This window comes from Lacerta agilis, chromosome 14 (genome assembly GCF_009819535.1).
Source record: "Lacerta agilis isolate rLacAgi1 chromosome 14, rLacAgi1.pri, whole genome shotgun sequence".
Taxonomy (NCBI): Eukaryota; Metazoa; Chordata; class Lepidosauria; order Squamata; family Lacertidae; genus Lacerta; species Lacerta agilis.
In genome coordinates this window covers 9,287,510-9,308,101 of record NC_046325.1, presented here as the reverse complement: position 1 = coordinate 9,308,101, position 20,592 = coordinate 9,287,510, and the positions used below count along the sequence as shown (strand labels likewise).

The 20,592-nt window shown below is 45.3% G+C and overlaps 1 protein-coding gene and 2 long non-coding RNA genes across 3 annotated transcripts; all 3 read left to right on the top strand.

The window, feature by feature from the left end:
* The first annotated feature begins 914 nt into the window (after positions 1-914).
* Positions 915-5,006, top strand: LOC117058126. Its single transcript, XR_004427838.1, has 3 exons — positions 915-1,030; positions 3,091-3,150; positions 4,960-5,006. It is a non-coding gene; the product is annotated as an uncharacterized LOC117058126 (long non-coding RNA).
* An 8,062-nt stretch (positions 5,007-13,068) lies between these two features.
* LOC117058125 lies at positions 13,069-17,282 on the top strand. Its single transcript, XR_004427837.1, has 4 exons — positions 13,069-13,163; positions 13,264-13,410; positions 15,707-15,780; positions 17,158-17,282. It is a non-coding gene; the product is annotated as an uncharacterized LOC117058125 (long non-coding RNA).
* A 102-nt stretch (positions 17,283-17,384) lies between these two features.
* On the top strand, positions 17,385-19,239 carry LOC117057350 (X-linked retinitis pigmentosa GTPase regulator-interacting protein 1-like). The gene is made up of 3 exons (XM_033168192.1): positions 17,385-17,391; positions 17,796-17,935; positions 19,048-19,239. The coding sequence occupies exons 1-3, from the start codon at positions 17,385-17,387 to the stop codon at positions 19,237-19,239; spliced, it is 339 nt and encodes a 112-aa protein (XP_033024083.1).
* Positions 19,240-20,592: the final 1,353 nt, after the last annotated feature.

The following is a 20,592-nucleotide window of genomic DNA, read 5'->3' as shown; positions in this document are numbered from 1 at the left end:
CATAATCTGGTGAACTGGGTTCGTGTCCCCGCTCCTCCACATGCAGCTGCTGTGTGGCCTTGGGCTAGTCACACTTCTCTGAAGTCTCTCAGCCCCACTCACCTCACAGAGTGTTTGTTGTGGGGGAGGAAGGGAAAGGAGATTCTTGGCCGCTTTGAGACTCCTTCGGGTAGTGATAAAGCAGGATAGCAAATCAAAACTCTTCTTCTTCTTCTTCTTCTTCTTCTTCTTCTTCTTCTTCTTCTTCTTCTCCTCCTCCTCCTCCTCCTCCTCCTCCTCCTCCTCCTCCTCCTCCTCCTCCTCCCATGCAGTGCTTGGACACAGCAAGCACAGGAAAGGCCAGCACAGTACCCACTTGCCCACCTCTCACTATTCTCCTTTCCCAACAGCAAGGACTGCCGGACTGGCTGGCTGGCTGGGCTCCCTCGCCTGCTTGCTTGCTTACTCACTCTGAGGCCGCCTCAGCTCCTGGCAACCAGCACCCCATAGCCAGCCCCAGAAGCACTATTTGCCTGCGAAGCTTTTAGCCAGGGCTGCCATAACAAACAGCTGTGGAAGCCTTTGGGAGGCAGAGACATGAGAGGGGATCAGAGGAAGGAAGGAAGGAAGGAAGGAAGGAAGGAAGGAAGGAAGGAAGGAAGGAAGGAGATACAGTGTTGCCCATGGCACCCCTGACCATCGTTCAAGGCACCCCAGGGTGCCACGGCACACTGTTAGAAAACCACTGATTTAGTCCATCCCCCGGCAATGCAGGAATCTTTTGCCCAAAGTGGGGCTTGAACTCACAAACCTAGACTCCCAAGGCATGTGCTGGGGTTCTTGAAACCTTTCACCACTTGGAGACTGGGGTGTGCCTAAGAAAGCTGCCGTGTTCCTTCCAAAGCTCTGTTCCTAAGTCCCATCTTTGTTATTTCAGCTTTGTTCCAGGCCTCCTTCCCACCCATGTCGCTGCTTGTGTTGGACGAAACAGCAGGTGATCTGCCAGTCCGAGACACCAACCAGAAGCCCTCCGTGATAGCGGCTATACAAGGTCAAGCTTTTGGTGGGGAGGAGTGCTTTTTTAGGGTGTTTGCTATAATAGTTGTGTTGCTGGCTCTGAAACACTGATGTCCAGAGCGGCGAATGGAATTCGGATTCTGTGTCAAGAAAAGTTTAATTCTGCAACTGGAATAAATTATGTAAATCTGCATCGATTTGATCATTTGGGGTTGTTATTACCACAGTCATGCAGAGGGGTAAACTGTGCTGAATACTGAAATTCCACCATTTCTTGACCCAGGAATTTCCTCTGGCGTTTCTCATTCAGTTTTTTGACCGTTTATCTTTGCGGCCCAAAGGACTAGCAACTTTTCTTCCTTTCTTCCCCTGCTCAATACTACATTCTGACATTTCCACAGTGCAATACCGGAAATTGAAGCATTGAGTTAGGTGTCCTTTGCTGCGCAGATAATACATTTGCAAAGAGTGTGGTGCAATGTGAAACTCAGGTTGAAATTCTCTCAGTTTCACATATGGTCCTGCCTTTCCAAAACTCGATGCAAGCTTCCTTCGAGACGTTTGAGCTGCGTGCAAACAGAGCATGAACATGTAGGTGCATAGTGATGAATTCAGGGCTATAGCTCAGTGGGACAGCATCTGCTTTGTTCCAGAGTCAATCCCTGGCATCTTTAGGTCGGGCCAGGAGAGATTTCAGTCTGGAACCCGGAACCCTGAAGAACAGTTGCTGGTCAATGTAGATAAATGGTGCAATTGTTTGGCAGCTTCCTGTGTTCCTTTGTTTCTAGAATTGGAAGGAAGGTTCTTTGAAAAAAGGGCTCAGCAACTCCCTGAAAGCTGGACAGGCTAAGAGAGTATGGCCCTACAGGGTACCCTTATGCAAAAAGAGGGTTGGTAAATAAAGACAAGCCCACTTCCTTTTGTGGCATTCCAAGAAGTTTAGCCCGGGGGGGGGGGGAGTCTACCATGGCAGTGGCAGCGCCCCAGCCAGAGGAGCCACTGACACATGTCCCACCAGCTGCATCTAGCAGCAGCAGCATCGCAATACTTTCCTTGCCCTGGCTGCTGGCAACCCATGTTACGACACTGCACCCTCCACCCCACCTCTGAGCTGTGCAAGTTTCCAGGGGTTCCAGTCGCTCACACAGGGTTTGTGTTTCCTCCTGAGAATATGAGGCACAGCGGACCCTGTGGTGTCTTTAGAATATATGGTTTATTTACGCGTATGTGCAACCTGAGTCTACACTGTACTGGAGGGGTCCCCAGACTAAGGCCCGTGGGGCGGATGCGGCCCAAGGGGCTCATTTATCCGGCCCCCGGTGACCCCTGCCCCCCGCTGTCACCGCCCGCTCTTACCGGCACGGTGCGGCACGGCTGCCCACTTTCGGGTCAGCGGAGTGAAGGAAATAGTTTGTGCGCCTGCGCAAGTGTAATTTCCAGCACACTTCCAGATCTGCGGAGGCCCGTGTGCACGTGCACAAGCTATTTCCGGCGCTTCTTCGACCTGAAAGTGCACCGGAAATAGCATGTGGGCGTGCGCTCCCCTGCCCTCCGGCCCGCCACGCGATTGGCGCTGGAGGAAGCGGCCCGAGGTCCGGTAAGTCTGGGGTCACCTGCTGTACAGGATCACAGCATCAGCGCCCCCCCAAAAGGTGTTGTTTTTCCCATAGCCCCAGAAGCCTTGGATTCCAGCAGAAATCAGGTATGGTTCTCTTGTCTCCACCTTCTAACTCATGTAACTCAAAACTCCTTTGTTTTTCTAACTATCTGCAAGTTGAGGGAGAGAGGCTCCCACCCATTTGTCATCTGGCACAGAGTCACTTCCTTTGTTATCTTAATAACCCCTATGTAGGTCACCTGGCTATTCCAGGAATTTGAATCCTTGCTTAGATTTCAACACTTGCTGGATCCAGGAATTCGAAGGAGGCCCCCCGCGTATATCCTACCTGCCCCAAACTCTTAATACTATGTTGTTATGCTGTGGGTTTGTCTATGCGATTCTTCTTTCCCCAGTCTCCCCCTCTCAATGCATAAACCTATGTTCTTTCTCTATTGATAACTCTACTCTCCATCTCCAAACCCCCTTTCCTCTAGATGTGTCATCTTCTGCTGTCCCCCCTGCCAAATCCCAAGGGTTGAAAACATGGATGAAAGGTAGGCGAGGTCATGAAATTCACTGTCTTTACGCATCGTATCAAACTTTTCACATGAACACTCCCTCTAATAGCAAACCCAAATGGTGCGTGCCAATAAAAATTGAGATGAAGCAGGACTACTGAGAAACAAGATGGAAGTGTCCGACCGATTGGGGAACTTTGAGGTTTCTAGAAGTACATATTAACAAGGGTTGCCATATCTCAAAAAGTGAAAACCCAGACACAAAAGTTGTTGAAGTGTTTTTGGGCAAGTTTCTGAAATTCTTTTTAAATAAAGAAAATCGCCCAAAACGACTCTGCCAACATGGGTTGCCATAAGCCCGGATTTTCCCAGACATTTTGCCGATTTCTGCCCGGACACTGCTTCCTACAGCAGTACTCAGGGTATGTTCAGGATATTCCAGACATATGGCAACCCTATATTAACCCTCCCCCAACTGTCCAATGAGAATTGAGCATGGTCAACTGAGCACAGGGTGTTGAGTGTGTTGGAAAAGGAAAAGGGGAAACTGTGGTGACGATACCCTACTTCAGCTCTTTATCGCTTACAGCAGGCATCCCCAAACTCGTCCCCCCAGATGTTTTTGGACTACAACTCCCATCATCCCTAGCTAACAGGACCAGCGGTCAGGGATGATGGGAACTGTAGTCCCAAAACATCTGGAGGGACGAGTTTGGGGGTGCCTGGCTTAGAGCATCATTGAGGAGAACATGTTGGCCAACAAGAACCTTGTAATAATCCCCATTATGAAGAAAGCTAGCATTATGTAGTTAAGAGTGTTGGGCTAGGACTAGGGAGACCTAAGTTCAAATCCTCCCACAACCATGAAACTCACTGTGGCCTTAGGCCAGTCACTCTCACCAGAGCCAGTTTTAGGTGCAGGCAGCCCAAGTGGCTCACTGGAGCCCTGGACTCTGCGGGATGGAGTACCTAGCATAGTATTACTAGAGGGTGAAACTTAATTTTTGCAAATGTATTAAAAACCATCAGCTTACAGCCATGTTTGACCTCTACCCAATACATGGTTCTACCTTCCCAGCCCTTGTTAACATTTGTAGAATCACCTCCAAAGGCCTGCAGGCTGTCATGAATGATGAAATCACGAAATCTACAAGATTTCTGTATGGGTCATGGGCGTACGTGGGGGGGGGCAGCTGCCCCCCCAGAAGCAATAAATAAATAAAAATTAAATGGTTATCGGCAGCCTAAAAGGAAAAAAAAGCTCTCCTAAAAAAGCTCAACTACTGGTCTTTCTCCCCCTCCCAAAATCTCAATAACAATTGAGCTCTTGGGCGACAGTGTGTGTGTGTGTGTGTGTGTTGCGCCGGCTGATCGTTGCAAGGGAGCTTTGGAAACTGAGTTCCCTTGCATGGTGAGTAGTTCCTTTGCAAGGGCTGAGGATCCTGGGAAACTGAGTTTTTCAGCCATTTGGGACTTTCTGTTTGGGGGGGAAGTCTTTGAGCTGAACCCCAAAAAACGGGGGTAGATCAGTGGATCAGTGCTGAAAGTAGATCACAGTCTCTTGGGAGTTGGCCACCCCTGGTATAAGACATGTAAGCAGAATACAATTTTTTAAAAAAATCAAGCAAATAATTGTAATAACTACCGTAATAAAGCACTGCTATAATTATATATAATTTTCCTAAAATTTTGGTTTCATTCGCCTTTCCGTGCTGAAATGTCACAACCTGAATGACCATGGCTTGCCCCCCCCCCCAGTTTTGATCCTGGGTACGCCCCTGGTATGGGTGGAAACCACATAGCTTATGATGTTCTTCCCAATTCTCTTGCTCCTCCCCCCCCCAGCATCAGGTTCAATGGCAAGGACTCGGCGCCAGATAAACCGAGTGAACCGCACGGAGCTAGAGGACGGGTTCTTGCGACTTCACGATGAAAACCTGCTGCTCAAAGAGTTTGCCCGGAAGCAAGGGGACAGGATCAAAAGGTATCAGGAGTGGCGGATATTAATTTAATTGTTGTCCGTTGTCAGAGTATATTATTGTGTGTTGTCCATTGATCACAATCAACTGCCTGACTGTTTAGTTAATAGGTGTTTTAAATCTAATGTCTCGCAGAAATGACTATAGTATGCTAGAGTCCACACCTAAGACCATTTTCAGTGTGCCAAACAGAAATAAAGAGAATGTTGCTGAGTCTACATAGGTGCCCATTCTCTCACCACTGTCATCCCAGCCTGTCATCATAGTTCAGAATAGTCTATTGTCTCTGTAAACCACAGCCCTCTCTCCTCTCCCACTTCCCGACCAACCTGGTGGTGGCAGTTGGGTTTTGTGTTATCTGTCTGGTTCGGTCAATAGAACTGGAAGTGTTGCATTAATTAAGATGAATTGAGCTGATGCTTTCCTTTGTTCCTTGAACGCCTCTGTTCAGTGAAGACTAATGCTACATTCTGCCACCAGGTGTCGCTGTCGTGCTAATTGCATTCTCTGTGTGCATGCTGAAGCCAAGAGCACCATGGTGGCCTCTAGTGGCAGAATGCAAGCATTGCAACAGTGCAAATTAAAGAACAACAACTCGGCAGGAAGGGGGTTCAGTCTAATGACCATTTAAACTAGCCACCACACAAGTCTTTGTGATAACAGAAAACACATATACAGATTGCACCATCAACACACCCTCTCACATCAGCTATATTTTCTCAAGTCTGCCTATACATGGTTCCTTCTATCTTTCTTTCTGTGATCCGGCCTTCTTAAATGGTGGTGCCCAGAACTTGAATCTCAAACATGGCCCTACGAACACCAATTACAGAGCAGGAATTATTTCTCGAGAATGCCAAAACTGGGTCTTTCCCTCCCTTTGCTCCATCAGGATGGGCACCAAACTATCAAGGCTCAGCCATGAGCGAATGCAAGTTGACGGGAGACCTGGGAGCTGGATCCGAAGCTCTGGAAGAAACCTGGACCTGGAGGAGGACCTGGAAGGGACTCGGGAGAGGGTTCGGGAACTGGAGAGACGAAACGAGGGTCTACGGAACCGCCTGCTCTTCTATAAGCAGCAGCTCCAGCTGCAGAGTTTGGGTCGACACGGCCCTTATGGCTATGTCTCTCCCAGGGTAGACACAGGACTTCGGCGGGCACACACAGCTGCTGGACGAGTGCCTGAGAAACTACGCAAAGGTAAAAAGGGCTTGTGGGCAGTATTGTGTTCATTGGCAGGGAGGTTCTGGGCTGAGCAGTGATTTTGCAATGCAAAAGGGCGCATAATGAGTGTCAGGGACTGGCAGGATGTTGACGGGTGTGCATCAGTTGCACTAATGTACAGAGTATGGGAAAGAAGTAAGACGAATTGAAGCTTTTAGTACAGGATAGCAAATATGACCTGGCAGGTGTTACTGAAACTTAGTGGGATGATGAAGACGTCCCCACAAAAGAAGAATGGATACAAAAACTTATGGAATACGCAGAAATGGCAAAAGCTACTGGAAAAATAAGAAATCAAGATAACAAACTTTTTCTAAAAGAATGGAAATGGTTTATTGAATATTTACAATTAAATTGTAAACAGATAAGAACATTGGCAGGATTATTGTAATAACCTGCAGCTTTATAAGAGTATATATTGAAAGTAGATGAATAAATGAGCAAATTAAGTTAATTTGGATACACAGACAATATTTAAAAATAAATTTAAGGAACCGCAGAAAGAGGGGGGGATGTCAAGTTTAGAAATGTTAAAATGATTATAAAATTATTGAAATGTATAAAATTGAAAATCATTCATAAAATAGTTTTTAAATAATAATAATAATAATAATAATAATAATAATAATAATAATAATAATAATAAAAGAAACTTAGTGGGATGGTAATCATGACGGGAATGTAGGAATTGAGAGGTATAACCTGTTCAAAAGGAATAGAAGAAACGGAAAGGGAGGAGGAGTAGCATTATATGTAAAGGATGTGTACACTTGTGAAGACCCAGAGCATGGAGGCAGATTGAGAATATGTGGTTAAATTTGGAGGAGAAGGAAACAACAGTGACTTTGTTGTAGATATCTGCTAAGGACCTCTAACCCAGACTGAAGACTTGGATGATGCCTTCCTAGAGCAGATGAGCAAACATTCAAAACGGAGAGATATAGTAGTCATGGGAGACTTCAATGGCCGCAATACCTCTTAATAAAATAAAAAATTCCTTCCAGTACCACCTTAGAGACCAACTAAGTTTGTTCTTGGTATGAGCTTTCGTGTGCATGCACACTTCTTCAGATACCTCTGTACAGTGGTACCTCGACTTACCAATTTAATCCGTTCCGAATGCACATTCGTAGGTCGAAAAATTCGTAAGTCGAAAAAAGCGATTTCCCCATAGGAATGCATTGGAAACGAAAAATTCGGGAAAATTCGTAAGTCGAGTAAACCGCATCTAAAATTAAAAAGTCAAGTAAACCCCATCTAAAACCGCCAACGGATGTCCTTCGGATGTCGAAAAATTCATAGGCGTGCGGGCACTTTTTTCATTCGTAAGTCGAAAAATTCGTATGTTGAGTAATTCTTAAGTTGTAACTCAAATTAGGCCAAGAATGCCAGGTCTAACAAATTCCTCAATTCCCTCGCTGACAATTTCATTTCCCAGAAGGGTGGAAGAAGCAACAAGGTGTCAGCGACTAGCAGGCTGTTAACCGGGGTGCAGTTGGGATGAGGAGAGGGGGGCAGTGAGTTATGGGAAACTGTACCAGCCAGGAGACAAGAGACGGAGGCAGGGGAAGCCTCGGAGCTGGAGGTGGGGTGCAGGATGGATCAGAAGAAGAGGAGGAAGAGGCTGGTCAAGCAAGTGGAGGGCCAGGTGCCTCCCCAACCTCTCCTGCAACAATGTCTCCCAGAACCAGGAGGGAATTGAAGAGAGAAGAGCAGAGGCAGCTTCCATACGGGCACAGTCTCCAGCTGCTTGCGTGCAGCCCATAAACTGGGGGAGAGGGAGGGAGCCCCTGTTGCTCCATCTGTTCCACAGAGCACAGACCTGGGAATAGTTGCCTAGACGCTAGAGTGGTGTACATAGTTATTCGGAGCCATAGAAACAAGTGTAAGTGTCCGCTTTTGACAATAAAGAGTTAACTATCTTCCGTGTGCATTCCTTTGAGCCATGACTTCATTGAAGGAAATCGAGCTGCCTTTTCGTGGACCCTGCTGGTTTTGTCACTCTCTATTGAATGTGCAACCCAACAAGGCATGGGCCGGGTCGCATGATGTCTTGCTCGTAATTTTTAATATTTTTTGGCCCAGCAGGAATGCGTGTTCAAGGGCCGGCAGTCAGACCAACCCACACAGCTCCTGCCCGCTATGGTGATCACACTCTGGAGGGATCTCGAGTTGAGACGGAAAGATTGTGAGTCTTGCCTGCTCATCCTACCCTCATCCGTTTGGCCACTGTGATTCTTTTCTTTTCTTTCGAAATATATATATATTGTTTAACAAGTATAAAATTATGACAATACAATCATACACATACACATTTACAGATTCCTCCGAATCTCTGGACTTCCCATCTCCCCTCCATGGTTCCCATTAATAAACCTTTTCTCCTGCATCTTTTCTGATAATCCATGTTTTATATAACTCCATTGTCTCCATAGTACTTGCTACATTACAAGTGTTATTGCAATCCTGCTAATGTTTTCATCTGCTTACAGTGGTCTCCAAGATAAATTATTAATTTCCCCCATTCTTTGTTAAACTTCTGGTCTTCTTGGTTCCTAAGCTGAGCTTTGCCATTTCGGCACAGTCCAACAATTTGATTTGCCATTCCTCTCTGGTAGGGACTTCATCATCTTTCCAAATCTGGGCTAATAGCATCCAGGCGGCTGTCATCGCATACATGCTCCCTTGGAATATCGGCACCTAAAATTCCTAATAAAAAAGCCTCTGGTTGGTTTTTTTTTTTTTTTACAAAAGTTAATTTAAACATTTTTTTCATCTCATTATATATCGTTTCCCAGAATGTTTTTATTACCTGACAAGACTACCACATATGATAAAAGGTGTCTTCCTTTTCTTCACATTTCCAGCAGATATTTGTATCTGCCTTAAACATTTTTGCTATCTTCCTGGGAGTCAGATACCATCGTGGCCACTGCGATTCTCACAGACTCTTATGACCATCCCTATGACTGGCTCATCTTGCTCTGGGGGTAGAATAAGCCAAGGTTCAGTGGCAGAGAATCTGCTTTGCCTACGTTTCATAAACTCTCTCTTATTGCATATCAGGCAAGCATCTTCCCTATTGACTTTTCAACGCAAGCTAAAGACATTCCTCTTTCTTTCATTTTTGCCAAAAAGAAAAGAAAGAAAAACATTCCTCTTTCAATAAGCCTCTTAAAATCTTCTATCCCAGTTGGGATCTGTCATGGATCTGAATTGATTTTACGTATCGGTTGTCGTTTTAAAACGTTCTTATATTTAGAGATATATATATTTTTAATTTTGTTTTCATATACAGTGGTACCTTGGTTCTCGAACTTAATCCGTTCCAAAACCAAAACGTTCCAAAACCAAGGCGCGCTGTCCCATAGAAAGTAATGCAAAACGGATTAATCTGTTCCAGACTTTTAAAAACAACCCCTAAAACAGCAATTTAACATGAATTTTACTCTCTAACAAGGCCATTGGTCCATGAAATGAAAGCAATAATCAATGTACTGTACTATAAAATAAATAAGACAGTATTGTAGATGATGAAAAGTAAAATTATTATTTTTTTCTTACTTGTTCTGATGATAGTCATTGTTTGGAGGAGGGACTTTTATCCATTTCTGCAGTCACACGATCAATCAATCAATCAGCTGAACTGGGTTCCACACAGCCACAAAAGCAAATTAACTGAAAAAGCCTCAAAAACAAAAACGCAAAATAAATAGCAAAACCAAAAGCGCCAAATACAGTGGCACCTTGGTTCTCAAACTTAATCCGTTCCGGAAGTCTGTTTGACTTCTGAAATGTTCAAAAACCAAGGCGCGGCTTCTGATTGGTGCAGGCGCCCTGAAAACAATATCAGATAGCTGCATAGGACATTCAACTTCCAAAAAACATTTGAAAACGTGAGCACTTCCTTCCAGGTTTTCGGTGTTTGGGAACCAAGGCATTTGAGAACCAAGGTACCACTGTATGTAATTATACTGTAAATCGTTTTGAGATGGGAATGAATGAAATAATGCAAATGTTGACTGGACCCTCTCCTCTTCCCATTTTCCCAGGGACAATGAGCTGGAAACGAAACAGCTATTTTTGTTTTCGCTCTGTTCTTCCTTTCAGTACCCAGAGCCTGGTCCTTGCAGCGTTGGAGCTGGATCCTGAGTCGCCGAGTTCCACACACGGCAGAGATACGGACCCAGAAAGCGCCCGCTCCCTGCAGCGCCACGTAGAGGTCCGGGAACGCCGGTACAACGCCTGCGCAATGCTTCATTCACGTATTATTTGTTGTTGTTGTTGTTCAGTCGTTCAGTCGTGTCCGATTCTTCGTGACCCCATGGACCAGAGCACACCAGGCACGCCTATCCTTCACTGCCTCTCGCAGTTTGGCCAAACTCATGCATTGTTTGGTCCATGTTAAATCAGTCTCTCCAGCTCTGTTTTAAGGTCTTCTCAATTCTTGTTCTATTTCTCACCAAAACACTTAAATCGAACTTAATCCGTTCCGGGGAGAGCCAGATTCTGGGATGTCGAAGTATATATTTTAGGGCTTGAGTTTAAAACGGGGAAAATCAAACATGACTCATTGATAAGATATAGGTAAAGGTAAAGGGACCCCTGACCATTAGGTCCAGTCGTGTCCGACTCTGGAGTTGTGGCGCTTATCTCGCTTTATTGGCCGAAGGAGCCAGCGTACAGCTGTGGCCAGCATGACTAAGCTGCTTCTGGTGAACCAGAGCAGCGCACAGAAACATTGTTTACCTTCCCGCCAGAGCGGTACCTATTTATCTACTTGCACTTTGACGTGCTTTCGAACTGCTAGGTGGGCAGGAGCTGGGACCGAGCAACGGAAGCTCACCCCGTTGCGGAGATTCGAACCGACGACCTTCTGATCAGCAAGCCCTAGGCTCTGTGATTTAACCCACAGCGCCACCTGGGTCCATTTGATAAGATATAGACGTTTGTAAATTGGGAGTGTTGACATATGTTTTAATCTAATATGTTTTAATCATATTAATGTTTTAATATGTTTTGGCTTGTCATTGACCTTAATTATTTTTTGAAATGTTTTAAATAGTTGTTTTTCATGGGTTATTACTGATAATTTTATTGTTTTATTTACTGTAAACAGTTTTGAGATTGGGTGTTTTCCTACATGGTACATGTATCTACATGGCACATGGATTTTGTAAAACAAATTAAACCTTTATTTTAACTTCTTGGTTCATCAGGAACATAAAAATTCAGATATCTGTATGCAATAGCAGAAATGGCTGGAAAGTATTTTGTTACAACCCCGCCCCCGCCATGCCCCCCAAATTTATTAACCTAGTTTCCCGCCCTTTTCTTCTCATGAGGGAAGGAGAAAGGAGGGACAGATAAGTGTTGGCAGCTGGGTTTCACATTTAACGCTGGTCCCTTTTTCCAACCCAGACCTAACAAGACAATCTAGTTCTTTTTTATGATTATTTAAAATCTATTTTTATTAATACTTACCAAAAGTTCAGTACCAAGTACCTATTTAAAACACACCAGAATAAAAGAAATACTTTAAAAAAAACTAATCTAAAGAGGAACCAGGGCAGAAAGAAGGAAAAGGATGGGGGGGGGGGGACAAAAGAAAAAGAAAAAAGAGAGAAAAAGTAAAGAAAACGGAGAAAGATAAAAATACTTCCGTTTCCCTGTCAGCTAAATACAGTATTCACTCATTAACATCCAGCTATTCTATTTTCTATGAGCCAATCCCCCCCCCAAATCTTCAAATCCAGACATTACAAGATCATTTTCTCTTACGCAAAAAGCCTGCAAGAAGTTTCCAGTCCTTAATAAATGTCAATAATCAACACGTATTTGATTCGCTGTTCCAGAGCCGCCATCCAGGAAAACGTGGAGCTGATTCGTCTGCAGAAGATTCTGAGAGCCAGGAATTCAGAACTGGTGGTAACCAAGGCCCAGTTTGCTGGATTACAGGAAGTGAGTCCTGCCACGTCAGCACTCGTGGTAGCCAAATGCGGCCCACTGGGTTTCAAACCATTTCACACACCCTTATCTTCTGAGCCCTCCCAAGGGATGCAGGCCAGTGGCAACCTGGGGCCGTCAGAGGCAAAAGTGGTTGGGATAATGGATGTACATTTTGCCTTTATGCAGTAGGCAAGTTCTTACACACATACACACACACACACTCACAAGGCACCTCGCTCTCTTCTCCATCCAGGCAAGGAAGTAGCATTGTCAAAATTCAAGGGCAAAGTCCAGCAAGGCAAAAACACTTGCGGCTGGGGGAGGAAGCAGTGCTAGTGAAGGCCACATTTGAGCCCTAGACCTAAGGTTCCTCATCCTAATCTCTGATCTCAACAATATTTTCAATTGTGAGCTTTACAACGGTTTGTGGTCTTTTTCCAGATCATTTTCAGAGCGTTTTTTAATAGCTGTTTACATCTAGCCCAAATTATTTAAAAACAGATCGTGAGGGAAAGTGAGGGACCCTGATACCCACAAACTACCTGTTGCACACACACGACATGGCTTCCCCATAAGAATCCTGGGAACTGTTGTTCACCCCTCACAGAGCTATAGTTCCCAGCACCTTAAACTACATTTCCCAGGGTTCTTTGGGGAAGAATGTTGTTTTACATGTACTTAAATATGCTCATGCTTACTTCTGGAGGTGCCGTGTCACAGGTAGTTGAAGCCCTTAGCAATGCATTCAATGATTCAATTATTTGACAGTATAGAGACTCCGTTTTCCTTCTTATACGTGACTTCTGACAAGGAAGGTGTGTTTTTTTCCTCATCCACCCCAATAATCCAGCGCTTTGCTTGCTATTCCTCCAGGCTTACGAGACTCAGCTCCAGCAGGTAACTTTCTCCAGTTCTGTTTGGTGGTGGCACCATTGGGGGTTGGGGCTCCATGGTCCCTCAAGGTTCTAGATCTCATGAATCTCCTTTGCTTCTCCAGAACCAAGAGGCATTGAGGTCAGCCAGCGAGGCCTTGCTAGCTCAGGTTGAAAAGCTGAATACCCACCTCAGGGAGGAGAGTCAGAAGGTGACAGCCCTGGAGAGCCAAGTAGAAGTCCTTTCTCCACTGCAGGGAATGCTGCAAGATGTAAGTCGTGTCAGAAATTAACCAGAAGAAAATGCTCCTCTCCTACTTCTCAAACTTCACTCTTTTATTTTTATTGAAACCATTTCTAAAAAGGGGGGTATCTCATTTTTACTCAACAAAATCACCATTTTATAGTTCAAATCAGGAAAAATAAATACAGTAAACGGACAAAAGTACAAAGATTCACAAAATGTTTAGAGGTATGCGTACCCCCGCGTACCCCCAGAAGAAGAAGAAAAGCACTGGAGATATGTGTGATATGCCCCTGAGATATCTGTCAAGTGGTGCGTTTTTGAATGTTGGACATTTAATTTCTGTTGTAGGAATTCTAAGGTCTCAAATATACAATAAACGTTTATAATTGCACAAGGAAAACATACACATGGTGCTTTTTTCTTAAAAAATGTTTAGGGGTATTCTCATTTTCTTTCTCGTATCGAAATACTACCCCTCAATGAGGCCAAACATAAGATTCACAAAATGTTTAGGGGTATGCGCACCCCTGCATCCCCCCCAGAAAAAAAGCACTGCATAAGTATATAAACCACATGTCTAAACAGTACAGGAGAGCAATCCAAAAGCAATCTTGGCTCTTCTAAAGACTCTAAATATTTCCTCCTTAATCCCTCTTGCCTGAGAACACATAGGCAGATAGCAATCGGGATGTTCCTGAAGGGATTCCTCTCCTATATCTATGAACCTCCTTTTTCTTGTCAAATGCCAATGCTTTGTGTAAAACTGTGTCTGGAACTATGGGGAAACTTGCTAAATCCTCAGGAATATCACACCTTGGCCTGCCTAAGCCACCTTATGTGTGATGCCATTTCTGACTGTTTGTAGAGGGGATGGGCTTCTTCTCCGTGCCAAAATGCAAACCCTTAAAAGAGATGTTTCTTCTTGGTTCTGGGCATAGCTGTCAACCTTTCTCTCTTTTTTTGCAGGAAATTCCCTTATTATAGCATTGGGGAAAAGCTGGGAGGGTTGACAGCTATGGTTCTGGGTCTCTCTTGCCTCCTTGCTAGGAGGGGAGGGAACTCTGTTTCAACATAAAAAATGAAGATCTGCCTCGCTGTCACTCAATCCTGCCTACATTCATTCATCTCTGACCGATCATGGACTTAGGAGGACTCATTCCCTTGAGGAGTTCGGCAGCAAAAGCCAAACACCCCTATTTTTCTATATCGTTTCCAAAGAAGGGTGTCAGTCATATATATGATTTGAGCTTCTTAGCTGCATTTTATGTTTCCCTTATATTCGACAAACCTGGGACCTTTGTTATAAAACTTAGGGGTCTCTAGCCCTGTATTTCAAATTGGGTCTGACCCAGAAGGGAGTCCAGTACCCCGGGAGAGAGCCTTGTTTTGTAGGACTCTCTCTCTCTCTATGTTGGAAAGAAAACAGAGACAAATACCAAGTCTCCCAAAGCAAGGCAGTAGCCCCTTTTTTATTAAAAGAAACTGCTGCAGCAGGGTGTTTTGCAAGCAAAAGACCTTGAACAATGGCGCGTAAGCTCCTATATAGACTTTTGAAATTGCCCCCCTCCCGCTCAAGACCACCCCTCCATACATCAGAACTACATCACAAATTGGGAGGGACTGGTAGCAGTGATCTGAGCATCCTGGACCCTGCCCCCATGTCTCCTCTTGCCCTCCACCAAAAACCCATCAAGTGAAACAAAAGATATTTACATTTCCCTATTTCCCAGCCAAGTTAATCACACCCTTTTGTCTGGCACTCAGGTATCAGGATGCCAGAGATTATCACTCAGGTAGAGGGCTGCTGAGTAGCTGGATGGACAACCCCCCTTTTGTTCCTGAGACAAAGAAATACTTGGTCAGTTGGGAGTAAAAAATGGAGCGAGGCCTGTCTTCCTGTGCTGTTTTTCAGACATGTGGCCTTATTTGTTTTGGTACATCAATAACAATTATTATATATAAATAAAATACCTTAAAATTCTTACAACACCTTCAGCATGTAAAACAGATGCTTTACCACTGAGCCACAGCCCTTCTGCATCCCATGGTCTCGCTCCTCTTCCCTGGCAGAATTTTCCTGGTATTCAGAGACATACCTCTTCCAACACTGAATACGGTGTATAGCCATCATGGCTAGAAACCACTGGTAATGTTATACTCTATGCATTTATTTAAACCCCTTTTGGAAGCCATGCAAGTCGTTGGCAGAGTCAAAAATAAAAACAGAATATTTGCCCACCTTGCTTCTTATCCAATCTCCAGGCCACCGCTGGCAGCTTGGATTCCACAACAAGATCCTGTAACTGTGTGCCCTCTTTCAGTTTCAGGAGAGAGTCCGAGACCTGGAGAAGGAGCGAGATTTGCTGAAGGAAGATTACGACAAACTGCTGGAGAGGTGAGAGATGGGCTGGCGGGAAAGGATAAGCAACTCAGGAGTTTGTTCCCTCTCAGCAAAAGCCATTCGTGCAGCAGTTGGGAACCTCAGACACAGGGGCCGAATGTGGCCCTTCAAGTCTCTCTGTTTGAGCCTTAGGACTTTTCAGGTCAGACCCCTTCCTCAGCGAAGCCCACTTTCCCCACTTCTTGAGTGTTTTTGTTTTGGCCTGTCTGTTTTGGAATGTGTCTGTGAACTCTGATGTTGGTCACATTCACATAATAATAATAATAATAATAATAATAATAATAATAATAATAATAATAACAACAACAACAACAACAATAACAACAATAACAACAACAACAACAACAACAACAACAATCCTGACTCATTAATCACATTCCCCCCGACTTGAGTGTAGATCCACGTTGGGTTGCCCCAGACACTCTGGGTGGCTTCCGACACATATATAAACATTCAAAAGCATTACAGTCGTACCTCGGGTTTCGTACACTCCAGGTTGCGTACTTTTTGGGTTATGAACTCCGCTAACCCAGAAGCGCAAACTGGGTTTTTTCGGTCTGCGCATGCACAGAACGAATTGTTCAGGTTACCTCCTTTTCGGGTTACGTACTGTAACCTGGAACGGATTAAGTACGTAACCCGGGGTACCACTGTACCTCATGAGAAGAGAAGACTCCCTAGAAAAGACCCTGATGTTGGGAAAGATGGAGGGCACAAGGAGAAGGGGATGACAGAGGATGAGATGGTTGGACAGTGTTCTCGAAGCTACTAACATGAGTTTGGCCAAACTGCGAGAGGCAGTGAAGGATAGGCGTGCCTGGCGTGCTCTGGTCCATGGGGTCACGAAGAGTCGGACACGACCGAACGACTGAACAACAACAACAATACAGGTAAGCATTAGGATGCCATTCAAAGCACAATGATATCATTTTAAGCACTTATGACTTCCCCAAAAGAATTATGGGAACTGTAGTTTGTTAAGGGCGCTGAGAGTCCTTAGGAGACCCCTCTTATTCTTGCGGTGGATGAACAATCAGCTCCTCTTCGCAGGGAATTCTGGGAATTGTAGCTCTGCGATGGGGGGGGGATAGGGTTCGCCTAACAACACTCAAGAACCGTAACAAACCGCAGCTCCCAGAATTCTTTGGGGGAAGGAAGCCATAACTGCTTAAAACGATATCATAGTGCTTTGAATGTATTGTGTGAATATGGCTGATATCTTTGGGGAAACCTGGGTGAAAGACGGAGGCGTGTAGAAATAGACGGGCATTTTTGGTATGCGAAAAAGGGCTCCCTGCTAGAATTTACGGAAACATAGGCAAGGATTTTGTGGCCCTTTCTGAGGTGCGGCGAATCTATGTGTCTCTTTAGCTGCCTCAGCAATACCCAGCACCCCCTAGACGTGGTTCCTCAGAAGGACAGCGCCCCTTGCTTGGAAGAACAACTCAGCTCAGCAATTGCAGAGAAGCAGAGGCTGCAGGAGCAGCTGGAGAAGGAAAGAGGTGAGGGGGCCAGCGGGAGGCTGGCAGGGAAATGACTGAATGGGCAAAACGCCCAAAACATGTCCCCTTGCATCTCACATGGGTCACTAATTTGAAATGAGAGGTGGGGGACCACAAGCCCAGGGAGCATATGCGGCCCTCTACACCTTTCTGTCTGGCCCTCAGGGCTTTGGTCAAGTTGGACTGTAGCCTATTGCAGAACTGTCGCCTCAGTTGCCCCGCCCACTTATGCCTCTGGCCCCGCCCACTTTTCATCTCGCCCCACCCACCGCTGTCATGCGGCCACCGGAAGGCTGCCTGTGAGGGAATGTGGCCCTTGTTCTTGCCGCTGTTATTCCTTTGGCTTTTATAAATACCTTCCCCCTGCTCCAAGCTTGGGTGTGGACTGATAATTAGAATTGAGGGTAAAAATAATTGGCAAGTTACGGGAAAGGAACGGTCAGGCCTACTGAGAACAGGTGGCAACCTTGCGATTCATCCCAAATCCTTGTTCCTCCCCCCCATAAGCTCTGAATGAGGAACTGAAGCAAGAAGTGAGCCAGCTGCTGCAGGAACACCCACAGGACGTTGGCTTCTTGCGGGAGAAGGTGGCCATCTTGGAAAACCAGACTAGAGAGGAAGACTCTCCATCCAGTCTAGTAGTTCAGGTAGGCACTGGGTAAAACCACACACTTAGCAACTGGACCGTAGATACCGGCATTGTACAAACACACACATACCGTGTTTCTCCTAAAATAAGACACCGTCTTATATTTTTTTCCCCTCAGCAAAACACAGTACGGCTTATTTTCAGGGGGTGTCTTATTTTAACCGCATCGCATCGGTACGCTGCATAGCCACGCCTCTCCAGGCTGTTTTAATGGGAGGTGCTGCGTCACTATGGCTTATTTTCGGGGTATGGCTTATTTTCGGGGAACGGCTTATATTTCGCAAATGCATAGAAATCCTGCTATGGCTTATTTTATGGCTATGTCTTATTTTAGGAGAAACAGGGTATATGCAAGTAGGCATCGATTTCCATTCTGACCTTTGTTTGTCACAAGCAGCTCTGTTTCCATCCTGCTGCTGTTTGGCTTCCTACAAAGACTATGTTATTTCTCTCGCGGTTCATTACATTATGATTACGTGATTCCACCCTGTTCGTTTCGATGCAAAGAAAGCCCAATGCAAATACGGAGGGAAAGTAATCCATCATGTATGGTTTGCGGACTGAGAGCAGCAGCAGCAGTGAATATCAGTCGTTTTTGATGGGTTGATTTCCATTCTGCAAATGGGATGCATAAGCAAAACACTGGCAATTTCCATTCCCATTTTTGTTTCTGTGAGGATTCTCCAGTATCCGCACGCACAAATTATCAGAAGCCTTGCAAGTCTTCAGCTGCCGTTTCTTGGTCTTAATAAAATTGCGAGGAGTTCCAATCTGAACAGGCAGCTGAGCTCTTGCAAGGCTCATCTTGCTAGTGTTAATCGGCAGTGACATTTAGTTTAGAACATTTCAATGGACAGGGGGGAGGGGGGGAAAGAGATAAAACACCTCCCTGCACAGATTGGCATTTTATGTAAAATGGCCTGATCCAAGGTAAAGCAGATACCAGCGGATTAAAATGCCGAAGCAAGTCGTCAGTGATATAGATCAGCCTAGTTCCATGAAATGGATTTGCTTTTCCTCCATTTTCTGATTTGGCATGGTAGTCAGGCACACACGTCGAGCCCCACACATTTCCTTCCATCTCTCTCCCCCCTTCCCCCCACCTTGCAGCCCCTCTATGTGGAAGGTCTCGAGAGAGAGTCTGAGAAGGAAGAGATGTTTGCCCAACGGAGTCTAAAGCGACGGCTCCACGAGACGGAGGCCGCCCATGCTGAGACCGTGCTGGAGCTAGAGAAGACCCGGGACATGCTCATCTTACAACACCGAATCAACCGGGACTACCAGGTGAAGCAAGGGGACTGAGCTGCCCACCTGGGAGATGGAACAAAGGGGGGGCGTCTTTTGGGAGGACTCGGGGTGTGTGCAGACAAGCATATTCACTGTGTGCTCGCCAGGGTCAAGCTCAGTGAAAGCTAGTTCTGTGGGTTTGCATTAAGTTGAATGGGTACAGCGCTGATTGGCTAGCGCCCGTGGTGTCCTCAAGAAACTTCCCTCCATCCCACATCAGTGGAATAATTTTGCAACTTTTTACATTTTTATTTAACGGGAAAGGAATTCAGAATAGCCCAAATGTGCAAGGGCACAATTCACAAAACATCCAAGGGAAAACGAGGAGATGCAACTTTTAGGCATAGAGAACTCCATTTTATTGGGCCTAACGCTAACCTGTTCTGGGGGCATGGCCAATTTCAGTTTTCAGCAAACGTATCGATAGAATTCCTCTGCTTGCATTGGTGCCTTCACATATTTTCTGCTGAAACACAAGCCTTAGGAGGGCCAGGCAAGCCAAGCAGTTTTGCCACCTTATTCCCACCCACCCAGGACTGCTCCTCTGCCTTTCAACAGCTGCATGGCAGACAGAAATTCTGGGTCTGATCCATGCATGATTTGTGTAGCTGTAAGGGAGCATTTGGGCGCGATGCACGGTATTTTGTGAATCGGATGTGCTTTGCCAAGCAGGAGGCTGAAGGAAGGCAGACATCCCTCACTAAAGCCATATCAAAATGTTATAAGAAAAAACTGCTCCTTTTCCCTTACGGGATATCCAAGAGCCCATATAGAGTCCTTAAGTAGGTTCCCTATCGGAAAGAGAAAATAACAGAGGCCAACCAGAGAATATTGAGAAGCAAAGCAGCTAGTAAGCCTGATCTTTATAAATGTTGCAACAGGGTGCTCCCCTCGCACGCAGGAGACAGGAGGAGGACCCAGAACAAAGGTGTCCCTGCCCTTATATAGACTTTTGAAATTGCCCACCCAGTAGCCAGAGACCAACTCCAAAACATCATACATACATCACAGGGTGGGGGCAGTCCACCACAAAAATCCTGTCTGCCAGGAAACCTGACAATGGTCATTCATTGTTCTACCTGGGCAGCCTGGCCATTCTTTTGTGATGGTTAAATGCTTTAATTCCTGAATCCAGGTCACAGGCTCACCCTATTCCTACGCCCTTAAGACAGGTAAGGAAAAGACAATGGAGAAGCTTTCCCCATTTCCTTCCTCCTTGCAGAGAAATATTTGAGGTCAATTTGGGAGAGTCAAATGGTTTCAGGATTGCTTTCCTGTACTATTTCAGACATGTGGTTTCTATATTTATGTATGTGTTTGCCTTGTAAATTTATGAACATATGATTTATATATACACTAGTGCTTTAA

Bases quoted from the DNA above. Each gene is read 5' to 3' on its own strand.
- LOC117057350 (XM_033168192.1), top strand. The intron at 17,936-19,047 runs GTAGGCACTGGG...CCCACCTTGCAG, and splicing joins CATCCAGTCTAGTAGTTCAG to CCCCTCTATGTGGAAGGTCT.